We start from the raw sequence: 13,523 nt of genomic DNA, 5'->3' as shown, positions 1-13,523 counted from the left end.
AATTCTGAAGAAATGGTGACTGAGCACCCGTTTATATAAGCCAACTGCATGCCCGAAGGGGCGGGGCTCAGAAACCATTGCCAATCACATGATTGGCATGACTGAATAAGGGCTTCAACAAGGTCATCTAAGAAAGATTCTCCATAGTGCTTACAGCAATGTCTCATTCCCTTCATCTCCGGGAACCATGGTTACATGTGTGACCGGAGATGTTTTCTCAGTCTAAATAACATGCCATTGGTCACCTACTACATCTATTCAGAAGCCTGACTCTTTTAATTCCTTTGTTTCAACATTATCCCAGCAAGAGCTCCTGACCCCTCTCCCTGAGATGGGATAACAACAGCGAGGACAGCTGTTAGTGACCACTACACACCGGCTTCAAAGTCTTGTTCAAAGAAAACCTCTGTCTACTTTTGTGTAAATGTGAACATTACTAATTTTTTTTATTGTTTTCCCTGCATGCTGGTTTATTTATCTCATAAAACTACCTGATTTTTCAGACTTAAATGTTTATGAATCACATAAAAGTAATGGTCACAGTTCAGCCAAAGCATAAAGGATCAATTTAAGATGTCATAAGAGCTTTTTGGTATTAATTAAATGTAATATTTATTTAGTTTTTTCTTGGTGTCTGCCTTTAATTAATAATGGTGGCCAAGTTTACCATGCTCTCTACTATGTCCACCATATGACAAGTAGCTCAAAGGAAGTCTCTATGTGATTAGATCATTTAGCAAGTTTAATTGTGCCTTTACAATCCATTTGTTTCTAGTCTCATTTATAAACAAGTCCTCAGAAAGAGTGTTGTCAGATGTTTTAGTCAATGTTGGCTGGAGGCTCAGCTTGTCAAAGCCAACCACAGCAAACCCCTACTGTGCTGGAGACCTTTGCACAATTGGAAGATGGGCTGCATAATTTTACTTTGAATACAATGCTTTTATATACTGTGTGCAAGTTCTCTCTCTCTCTCTCTCTCTCTCTCTCTCTCTCTCTCTCTCTCTCTCTCTGTTTCTAAAACTACTGTGCCCTAACTGCACTGGATGAAGTGGGCACGTATGGCTCCATGTGGTTCAACACCATATCATAAAGCCATGCCTTCCTGACATACTGTATGTGTCTACATTGTATATGGTATGTTTAAATTGAGTATGAAAAAAGTCAAGAAGTACAATCATTGATGTCTATACAAACATCAAGCTGTGTACGCACACAACCAACTAATAAATATATGTAGCATGGATGTGGCAGATGTACAGTGCCAGCCACATCACCAGCAATCCATTTCTGACTTCTCATCAAAGATGCAATAAAAAAAAAAGTCTATGGCAATTGATCTTCATTCTTCATCAATTCAGATTTGCATTGTGCAAAAAGTTGGCATGGGTGACCATTGAAACCAGCTTTGAATTTCACAATTCAATCAAAATAATACAAAAGTCGGTGAGGTCATACCTCATCCAATGACATCATATTTGCTAACATTTGTTTGCCCTTCCTTTACATGGCTGTGAACCATTTGTTTTATATTTGTTTGCATGTTGTGGAACAGTGGCTTTTCCAGCAGCAGTGCCAGATGAGGATTATTTTGCCAGGGTTGCCAGTATCTGATCCTAATTTAAGCATTAAGATTGGGCATTAAGAGCAGAGAGCAGCACTCAAACCATCATGTGTGTCAAAGCACATCACAAATAGCGATAGATGTCAACTTCAGGCTGCTAGTTTCAATTTATTTATGAGAAAAAACACAACATAGCTCATGTACAATGAATGCCTTGAAAAAGTACTCAGCCCCCAGTTCAGTTTTCAAAAATTGTTTTGTGTCAGATTCCAATTTTAGAATATACAAAGTATGACTTTTTCCCCCAGCTAGTACAGAGTATTGTATATCATGACAAATAAAAAAAAATCAAAATATTGTCTTAAAAACATCCAATTTGTTGTTCTAGTCTCCACTAGTGTTGCAAATTAGTGGATCATATGCTTCCAATTACTTTGTGTGCATAAATAACTTCCATCTCTATAAGACCAAACTGTATGGTTGGATTTTACTTTGAAAAATCAAAAATGAATTCAAAACAAGTGAGTGCTATATTTTGTATAAGCACAAATCTGGGGAAGGATACAAGGCCATTTAAAGGCAATGAACATACCTCTGAGCTTAGTGCAGTCCATCAAACAGAAGTGGAATAAATATGGAACTATAGCCACTCTGCCTAGGGCAGGCCACCCCTCAAACTTAGTCAGCGACCAAGAATGGCACTTGTCAGTAAGATTACTGCAAAACCAACCATCACTCTGACTGAGCTATAAAGCCAAGTCAGTGGCTGGGACTGGAAATAATGTCCATGGCTTAACAATTGCAAAACTACTGCACAAAAAGGGGCTGTACGGGAGAGTGGCTAGGAAGATGCCTTTGCTGGAAAAAAGCACACACTTGCCCATAAAGACTTTGCAAAATATCACTTGGAAGATACTGCAAAGATGTGGCAGAAGGTCTTGTGGTCTGATGAGACTAAAGTGTAACTTTTTGGCTTAAACACTAAATGCTATGTGTGGCACAAAGCCAAAACTGCACATCAGCCACATAAAACCATCCCCACAGTCAAACACATTGGTGGTAGCATCATGTTATAAGGGTGCTTTTTAGTAGCAAGGACTGACGATCTGTGAAAACTGATGGGATAATTAATGCTGCGAAATACACAGAGATATTGGATAATATCCGACTCCCCTCTGCCAAAAAGTTCAAAATTGGGAGGAAGTTTGTGTTTCAGCAGGACAGTGCCCCAAAGCACAATGCCAGAGCAACACTGGAGTGGCTTTAAATTAAGAAAATGTATGTCCTTGAGTGACCCAGTCAGAGTCTTGACCTCTGATCTGTGGTGAGACTTCAAAATTGTTGTCCATCACTGATCTGCAACTAACTTGGTACAGCTTTAGCAATTTTGCAAGGAGGAATGGGATAATATTGCTCCATTACATTGTGTAAAGTTGACTTATCCGAAAAGACTGATGGATACAATAGCTGCAAAAGGTGGTTCAACCAAGTATTAAAATAGGGGGGTGTATACTTATTAATTCTTGACATTTCTGTGATTGTTTTTGTTTCATTATTATTATTGTTTATTGCTTAATTTTATTTATTTATTTTTGGGGGCTTCACTGTTGCGGTGTTCAGTGATTCACATCTAAAACAATCAGTTGAATTACGCAATCTTAGGTTGAGCAATAATTTGTGTGAAATAATGGTTGGGGGCAGAGTAATTTTTCAAGGCATCATATACTATACCATCAGGTTTGTAAACTCCAATTTATTTTCTGCAGGAAGTTATCTTTTTAGACAAAGACATCTTTTTAGATTGAATAAAATAAAAGTCATGATCTGTTAACAAGGCCAATTGTCCATAAAGATGTTATGCTATTGTGTGTTATCCATAAAAGAGTCTATGACAGCATTTGGTGGTATTGAGAACAGGATGTTGACTAGAGAAGTCATAAATCATAATCCATGACGTGAATCAATACACATTTGAGTGGCAGTTGCACCCAATATTTATTTGACTGTCACTGAAACCCCAAACAGTCTAGGAAATTGTGAAATTGCCTTTCAAGACTGACCTCTTGTCTTCACCCCATACACTGGAGAAAATCCTTGATATCTTTCATCTTAGGACTTGAAGGCCACAGGAATTTTACAACTTGAATTCTCACAGACTTCATGGCAAATATGGCTACATTAAAATTCCTATAAGAATCAGTATTTATTTGTGTTTTAAAAGATTAACGATAGAGAGAGAGAGAGAGAGAAGGGGGAGGGTGTTTTGAGTACTTACACTCACATATGTGATGTTGTCTAATGCATGAATGGGTGCTGTTGTGGTGTTTTGCCATCTGTTTGTTGTTCACTTGGCTTTACAATACAGACTTCAAAACAGTATCAGCACAGCCCAAATGATTAAGCAAATTTCATAATGGCAGCATTGAAATGCATCCCAGTTTTAGAAGTATGGCTTAACAATGTCAGTTAAGCTCCTTGAAGCTCAGGGCAAAGAAAATAAATAATTGCAATATTATCAATATCAACAATGATAATGTAAATACATTATTTTCTTTATTTTTTCAGTTAACATTCTGTATTGATTCGTAGACATATAACAAACAATAAATACAACATATATGAATTAAATTAACATTTAACCCCCACTATTACACCTCCCCAATCACCAACCCACCCTGAACCCCAACAAACACCCCTGTGGTCGCAAATAAGAATACACACAAATATATATATATATATATATATATATATATATATATATATATATATATATATATATATATATAATTCAAATAAAACGTCTCTCTCCACAGCCCCTCCCCCAGAAACATGAAAAAATTGCCCCATTTCCTATCAAACAAATCCCGAACACCTCCTCGAAAGCTGCCACCTCCCCATCTCCGCACACCACTCCGGAAATGAGGGGGCTCCATCTGACTTCTATCCCCTTAAAATAGTCTGTCTGTCATAATACTGGTCAGAACCTAATTTTTTTATGTGTTTACCCCCTAAATTTATGACCGCCCAAAATACAGAGTCTGGGGCAAAATGAAATTTGAGTGCCTAAAACTTCACATATAAAACTCTGTACTTTCAAATAAAATTCTTGGATCTTAACACATCCCCAAAATGCATGGGTTGTTTCTCCGTCTTCTGATTGGCTTCACCAGCAGGTGGGTGTGTTTTTAAGACCAAGCCTACCGTATACAATCTAGAGGGGGTCCAATAACATCTATGTAAAATCTTGAATTGTATAAGGGGAACCCTTGCATCTCTAGATGCAGACTTGACATTTTTTTTAGAATCCTAGCCCTCTTCCAATACCAAGTTTAAATCTTTCTCCCATAATATCTTAATAGAAATTAAAGCACCGACCCCCAGACTCTGAATTAGCAGGGAGTAATACACTGATGCCTCTTGACCTTTTCCAAAAGCAGTAATCACTTCTCCCAGATGATCTACTGATTTAGGGGGTGTGCTACTCCTAAAAACAATACAGAGCAGCTGTAAATACCAATAGAACTGACATCTGGGAATCCTCCACTCTCATATAGGTCACCAAGTGTAGTAACCCCCCTCACTATCCACTCTGACCAGCAGAAATGGTACTTATTAATACATCATATAGGGTTCAGCCATATGCTTGAGGCAACATTTAAATTAATGTCAGAATTAAACACTCTGGACAATTGAGTGCAAATGTGAGATAACGGGGTGTAGCTTAACTTCTCTGATTTGATAGAAAGACTTTGCAATGGTGAAATAGGGGCAAGAACTTCCTGTTCAATACAAAACCAGGTAGGGACTCTCTCAGGTGGAAGTGACAAATGAGCCAAATATCTGAGACATAATACATAATAATAAAACAAAATCTTGGGTAGGCCTAGCCAACCTTTGTCAGTCAGCCTATGTAACTTATTAAAATGTAATCTAGGACGATTGCCATTCCAAATGAAGGACTTTGCTATGCTATCAAATTGCTTGAAATAAGAGAGGGGGACATCTACAGGGAGAGATTGAAGCAGGTAGTTACATTTCGGAATACAATTAGTTTTAGTAACATCATCCTTCCCAATCATAGATAAATGTAATGGAGCCCACCTGCCCACCTCACTCGAAAAACTTTTTCTTAGGAGGTAAAAATTAACTCTAACTAAGTCAGACACATTTTCTGGGAATAAAATACCCAAATACTTAATGCCCTGTTTGGGCCACTGGAAGGCACCCAGCTGGAAAGCTGTTACTGGGCAGTACGTTGTCAGAGCCAAAGCTTCGGATTTAGACCAATAACTCTGTATTCTGAGAAGAGGCAGAATTTCTTCTTATAGATCGAATGGGGTCAGAGGCAAATAATAAAATATAATTTGCATAAAGCAAAAAGCTTATCCGCCAGACCTCCTGCCACCACCCCTAGAAAATCATCTTCCCTTCTTATCGCAGCTGCTAATGGTTCCAGGGCAAGACAGAACAATAATGGGGAAAGAGGGCAACCCTGCCGGGTGCCACTATCCAGAGAAAAATACTCTAAAATGTTTGTACCGCCACTACTGGGTGTCAATAAAGTAACTTAATCCATCCAATAAAAACATTCCCGAACCCATATATGTGACAAGCGCACTGGGCTCTCCCTCACTGTCAGTCAACCGCTCTCACTCGCCTGAGTGTTAATCATCCTGTTTGGACTTGCACTTAAACCCCACACTCACACTCAGTGCCTGGCCTTATTGTAGGTACCTTGGACTTTCCTTTCACTCTGCCACAGTGGAATACGGCTTTTCTGTTTATTACTTACCTGATTGTCAACGATCTGTACTGGATATACAAGATAAGTGACTTTGTGAAACCTGAGTTTACTGTATATCTACTCACATGTTTGAAACTTGCTTGTTATACAACCAACTTCTCTGAAAGTGCTGGGAACGTGAATTTGAGAACTCTGAATCTACTTCATGTCTTGATATACAAACCTGCTCCTCAGTTTATGAAAGTGACTCAGCTTTTGACCCTGTCTGAAAGTTACCTGTTTGAGCACATGTTGGTTTGGAATTAACCATTGGTGGATCTGTGCCTACAGCCTTAGTCCACTGTATGACTAAAGACCGTCTTCAAAGACTTTGTACCTTACCTGAATACTCACCTCACATTGCTTATCTGCTTTCCCTGTGTTCAGAGTATAAATATAAACTCCCGCATCTGTGTTCATCTCAGCTCCTGAGTTGGTGTGTCATTGCAGTATATTTCCAAAATCTTAAAAAGATAATTCCACTCTGGTGGTGGTTGAGGAGACTCCCCTGTTCACTGTGTAAAGTGTTTTGAGTGTAGAAAATGCTATATAAATGTAACATTTCTTTCTTCCACATCAAATGCCTTTTCAGCATCAAGTGAGATGGCAGTGACTGGAGTCTGATCATTCGCCACTGACCACATGATATTGATGAAATGCCTAATGTTATCAGAAGAGCTGTGGCCTCTGAATAATCCCCACCTGATCTATATGTATAAGAGATGTCAGAACTTTAATTAATTGGTTAGCCAGAATTTATGACAATATTTTTATGTCTAGCTGGATCAGGGAAATTGGACTGTAACTCTTACACTCGCTTAGATCTTTTTCCTTTTTAAGAATCTGACTGATCCGGGCTTGTATCATGGAAGCTTTCCATTCTTTAACGATTCTGTATAAACTTCTAACATAAGTGGAGCCAGTTCTTTAGCATAAGATCTAAAAAATTCAGCAGCAAAGCCATCTGGCCGCTTAATTACCTCGCCACGCTCTTCCAAGTTTATCTGAGAATCAAGAGGATTGTATTGCTCTTCATTTTAAGAAGTTCTAATGGTTCCACAAAGTTTCTAATATCTTTATCAGTAGACGAAGTTGTGGAATTATAAAGATCACGATAGAATTCTTTAAAAGCTTTATTAATATCAATGGCCAAGGTAAAGATTTTACTGAGGGAATGGTAGAAAAAGACTCTCTCTGCTTTATATATCAAGCGAAAAGCTTCCCTGCTTTGTCCCCCAACTCCAATTATGACACCGAACTCCAAGTATGACTCCACCTTCCGCAGCAAAATAGTATTATTTTTGTATTTCAATCAGGTCAATTCTCTGTGGCCATCAAATGGCATTTGGCACTTCAGCTCTACCTCGGCACTTTTAATAGTCCTTTCCAATTCCACGAGTTCTTGTGTTAGGATTTTTTGATGTATGAGGCATACTGTATGATCCGACCCATAAGAACTGCCTTAAGTACCTCTCAAACCATGCCTAGAGAGGATACTGAGTACCAGTTGGTCTACATATAAATATTAATTTCATCCTTTAACATTTGTTGGAATGCAGGATTTATTTAAAAGAATAGATCAAAGTGCCAACTATATGATTTATTTTTCGCCGCATGTCTCCTGCTCTAACTTGAGCCAGCACTAAATTAAACATGTCCACCCCATATCTTTTTTTTTTATAATTATTTTTCAGCTTCCTGATGGGAAAGATGGGTTTCTTGAAGAAGCACCATCATATTTCTTACGTTTAAGAAAATAAATAACCTTCCTTATTTTTATGGGGAGCCCCAACCCATTCACATTCCACGTGGAGAGAGACAATCCACTAATACTAAAATTTTACATTTTGACGTATTAGAAAATATAGATTGTATGTCAAAAACAAAATTATAAAGACTAGATTCCAACATTAGTGCAACAATCAAACCCTGAACTTCCCCCAGAACCAAACAAACAGAAAAAAGAAGAACGTGCACATTAACCTGTATGCCTAAGAGAGCCCATGCGACTACTTTGCCTTCGGATTGCTCAAGTACATTTTTTATATACAAATCTTGTGAGACAGAAGTTCATAACAGATGAAAATCTATAAAACAAACTCCAGCCAATAGGTGGGAAAATCTCAAAGAACGTGTAGATTCATCCACATAACTGTCCCGAAGGTGTGTTCCTCCACAAAACAAGCTTCAGCCGCTAGCGGAAGAAGCACCCACAAAAAAAAGCTGTTCAGTTTCCTCAGGCAGTCAAACGATTGTTCAGTGAACCAACTCATTCGACTGTTACGAGTGCAACAATGACCCAATCGCTCCAATGTCCTGCAAGAATTCTCCACAAAACAATCTCAAACCAATATGAGGCATAAGCACAAAGAATGTGCAATGTCTTACTCCATTGACTTTATGAAGGACAATGCTTGTTGGGGACATGTAAATACTTTGCAGCCATCCTTAGCATCTATTCTCAATTTTGCCAGGAACATCAGTGCAAAACCAAACTTCAGTTGATGTAAAAGATTCTTGCATACCTTGCATCGATCATGTTTCACACTTGTTGAATTCGCAAAGTCAAAGGCATTATTGAATACATCCAGTATGGTGGTCTAAAAGACATCATGAATGCTTTGCATTATTATAATGTTCACATCAAAGTCACCGTCTTACAGTACAACATAAGGTACTAACCCATTGTGTTTTGTGTGGGGTTTTTTTTTTAATTTTTTTTATTTGTTTAGTTTTTTCTTTATTGGAAGTGGAGAGAATGCGATTTGGATTCAATTCAAGTCAACATCTTGTGAGCGTAACATAACAGCTCTATATCTTTATATGTCGCAAGCATGCACAACTCCTTTTTTTAACAGCAACAACAACTAAATAACTATTTGATGCCCAAATACATGGTTCAATCTGGGAATCCCCCATTCTCTTTTAATTTACAAAAACATGAATATGATTTTAGACAGCGGCTCATCAAAGACATTCATTCTCTTTGCTCCACAATTACAAAAATGTCATTAAGCTCTTATTCCACATATCATATAATATGAATGTACAGCACAAGTGATGTAACAGATGAAAAGAAACGAAATGTAGAGAGAATGGAAATCTTGTGGTTTTTATGTAGAGACAAGGACTTTGACGCCATGCTGTTTCTGTCTGGAAAAAGAGTAGGCTACCTGTGTAAGGTAGGTGGGCATGATCCCTGCAGGCTTTAGATAAGAGGAAGATCATTTGTGGGGGAGGAGGCATCTGGAAGTCTGCCGGTTTCCTCTAAAGGATTCTCACTCTGATCTATTAGTTACACACACACACCAGGGTTCCCACGGCCATGGAAAACCTGGAAATATCAGGGAATTTTACAATTGTGATTTCCAGGCCTGGAAAACTCCTTGAAATTATTAAAATGTTCAAAGTCATGGAAAAATCATGATTCTTTTTTTATAGTTAATGTATTTTTATTTACTATGCTCTATCCTATTATATTTAATATGGGTGTTTCGTTGCACTGGAATAAAAAAAACACAGTGAAGAGTTTAAAATTATATAATGTTATTTAGAATACCTGACCAATTAGAGGCAATGATGGGTTGCTAATTTCCACCCATTTTAAGATTAATGTAATGTGTTCATATGGATTAAATATAAAACAAAATGTTTTCAGTTTAACTTTTATCAAACAGTGTTGTGTTTTTTATTTAATTTATTTGGAATTGTGATATCGGTCCCATTTTCAGCATGAAAAGCTAAATGTTTGGGCTTGAAAATTAGCTTTCAAGTCACAGAAATGTAATGGAAAAATCATGAAAATTCATTGGTTGAAAAGAGTGGGAACCCTGACACACACACACACACACACACCACACACACAAGGTGGTGCAGCTATCATTATGAGGAATCTTCATAGACATAATTGTTTTAATACTGTACAAACTATAGATTCTATCCCCTAAACCTAACACAACCCCTAAACCTAACCCTCACAAAAAACTTTCTGCATTTTAAAATTTTCAATAAAACATAGTTTAGTATATATTTGTTTTAAAGCAATTTGAATTATGGGGACACTAGAAATGTCCTCGTAAACCACTTATATCTGCCACACACACACACACACACACACACACACACATTTATCACACAGACCTACTAAGCATATCTACAGTATAAACTTTTGTTTATTTTGTTCCTGTACTCCCTACTTTAAATGTCAAGTGTTTATTTATTGTTGTACATGAAAGCTCTCAAATTAATTTAAGCAGTAAACACTCCACATCCTATTAACATCTGACTTGTCCATGTTGAAGAGCATTAGCCCAGACCTCACAGTGAGCTTCCATTGTGTTCTTGTTTGCAGTGAGCAAACAAACCGGGCTTACTTTATTTTTAGTGTAGCGGTCTGCGGATGAAGAATCCTCTGAGTGGTGTGTTTGACCATATGAGACATCATCCTTTATCCACTGTGAAACATAGAATTTTGGTCTCCCTAAATTGCACCCTAAATATTGTTGTTTCGGTTATATTTTTCCCCATGTGTGGAAAAATAAAAAAGAGAGGAGAGGTTGGATGAACAGGCCGTAATTTGTTCAGAAGCCTCTTTCTTGACTTACCGCAATGACCAGAGAGAGCCTAGGGATAAGGAATGGCAACACTGACACTCCAAATACAATAATCAAGATAAATATACAGTGCCTGCGGCTCATTTTACTCAGTGTCAAACAGCCTGACAAGTGTATTCGGCAAATTTACTATATATGTACATGTTGTAGAGAGTTGAGAAAGTTTTGTACAGCATATAAAACCAAGGTTTTTGCTAAAAACTTGATCAACCCGGTTTTGCTTTTACATGACTTTACAAGTTGCCGTCTTATTGAGCATAATTGGTGTAAGATTTTCGGTTGAAATCTCTGGTTCAAGTTTCCTAACGTCATCATTTTTCAAAGCATGCCGTTTTAGAAAGTCTCAATTTTTGGTGGAGAAAAAGAACCCGTTCTATGGATGAGAGGTGTAAACAAGGCAAAATCAATGTGTTTTCAACCAAAAAAAGAGTTTCTAGTATCTGGGTCTTTACAACACCTGTATATTGATCCAATAGTTCCCTTTGTTTTGGGTTCTATCACTGAGCTCTGATTTCAGGGCACCACATGCACATTTTTGATAAGTGGCAATTGATTTGAGTGGCTGAATTATGGTGGTCCGTCAAAGCAGTGGATGTATCCTCCCCACTCGCCTCATACATCATGGACTATCTGCTGAACCTGGGATTGCTGCTGTTAAGGATTTATCTCCTATGCAGTTACATGTACATCTGACCCTTTGACCACCCATAAAGTGAATGGCACTGTAACATATACCTCTCTGGAGGATAAAGCTTGCCTTTGATCACACCAGGAGCAGGCCTGAGTAGAATGCTGATGGAGCCATTCTGAACTTTAAGATTAAGAGGGGTGACTGAGCTGGCCATTAAAATTACTGGACAAATAAACAGTGGGATACAGACACTTAAGGCCCCAGTTTACTTCCGGAAAAGTTCCCCTTCATTCTTTGTTTAGTGGTAAAAAGAAGTTTGAAACTGCCGAGCAACTGTATACTGTATACCGAACATTCAGACATCCGCCATACAGCTGTGGGAGGCATTTAGAGGAGCAATTAAATATGAGGGTGCTACATGTAAAACCTTAACTAATGTCAATGTGATATTAAAACATGTTATCTATTACTTTATGCCTAATTCTATGAGTAGAATTTATATTAGGTCAGTAAAAGAAGCTGTTTTAACTACTCGATAATTATTGAAAGTAATATATGTGTAAAAAAAAATATTTGGTTTACGTTCTGAATTCATGACGCTAATGCGCTAACACACTATTCATGGCCATAATATGTGCCAATTACACTCCGTTATTGTAATATTATGATGACACTGACACAACTGCAAACATGAGTGTATAATGGGAAGAACATAGACAAAAGAATGATGATAAGAGAGGCATATCTCTCCAGCAACACCGGAGTGGTGGTGGTGTAGCGGGCTAAAGCACATATCTGTTCATCAGAAGGTCGCTGTTTCGAGCCCCACAGCCACCACCGTTGTGTCCTTGAGCAAGACACTTAACTCCAGGTTGCTCTGGGGGGAATGTGCCTGTAATAAGAGCACTGTAAGTCGCTTTGGATAAAAGCATCTGCCAAATGCATAAATGTAAATGTAAATATCTTACTTTGGACAGACGTGTGAATTGCTTTCACTGCATGTGGCACATGAGTGATTGTGCACTTGAGAGTATTTGAGTAGATTTGATTCCTTTTGTAGACTCATTACACATTAAACTTTTCACATGTGTGATCAAACCTGTCTGATTACACTAGGCTGGGATCATAAGCATATGATCAAACCACTGCAATCTACATTCATGCTGCAGTTTACCAGCAAAGAGTGACTGAAGCGGTTGTCATAACGAACCAGCTGCTCAAATAGTCTCTTCAACATCATAATATCTTTCTTTTTTATATTACAAACATTCAAATAATCACCAAACAAAAGTATAAAGCTGTTACCGTCATTTTGATGCAGCAATGCGGCCATGTTTTCTGACATCAAAAAAAGAATATATAAACTAGTCAGTCCACTTGAGCCCTCTCCCATTCCCTCAGTCACACACCACTTCAGGAGCTGAGAAAGTGGATGGGCTAGGTTTTTAGAACCTTCTATGCTTCTATGCTATCATGAACTCAGAATACCATACTGCACTGCAATGCAAACAAATATGGCACATTTGCGATTGCATCTTATCGATCATAATCAATAATTATAAACATCTAAAACCCACATTATATGTTTGATAATATATTGTATGTCCTCCAGTGCATCTGATGTGAAGTGTACATGGTGAATTTTGTTTTCTTTATTACAGTACGCATAAAAGAAATCACACTGGGGGATCCATCAGTACAGGAGAAACTCACATGCGAAAGGGTTAAAAAATTGCATGATCATACAGATGTAGGTAAATTTACAGCAACTCGCTAATAACTCTGCATGCCAGTGTGTTCATGTTGTCTGATCTTAACTGACTGAACAACAAAAACAATGTAGGTGGAGATTCAGGTCACACCTACCGAAAGAGGTGGGTAGAGTAGCCAAAAACTGTATACAAGTAAAAGTACAATTACTTTAAAAAATAATTA

General features: G+C 37.9%; 1 protein-coding gene across 1 annotated transcript in view; it reads right to left on the bottom strand.

The window, feature by feature from the left end:
• The window catches only part of adamts18 (ADAM metallopeptidase with thrombospondin type 1 motif, 18), a 91,909-nt gene that overhangs the window by 72,752 nt on the left and 5,634 nt on the right, over positions 1–13,523 (bottom strand). Inside the window, exon 3 of the mRNA XM_052143170.1 lies at positions 11,693–11,810. Within this exon, the coding sequence (XP_051999130.1) occupies positions 11,693–11,810 (118 nt within the window). The remainder of the gene's footprint in view (positions 1–11,692; positions 11,811–13,523) is intronic.

Source organism: Xyrauchen texanus, chromosome 2 (assembly GCF_025860055.1).
Source record: "Xyrauchen texanus isolate HMW12.3.18 chromosome 2, RBS_HiC_50CHRs, whole genome shotgun sequence".
NCBI lineage: Eukaryota > Metazoa > Chordata > Actinopteri > Cypriniformes > Catostomidae > Xyrauchen > Xyrauchen texanus.
Note: the sequence above shows the minus strand (reverse complement) of the source record. Positions and strands in the feature narration are given on the sequence as shown.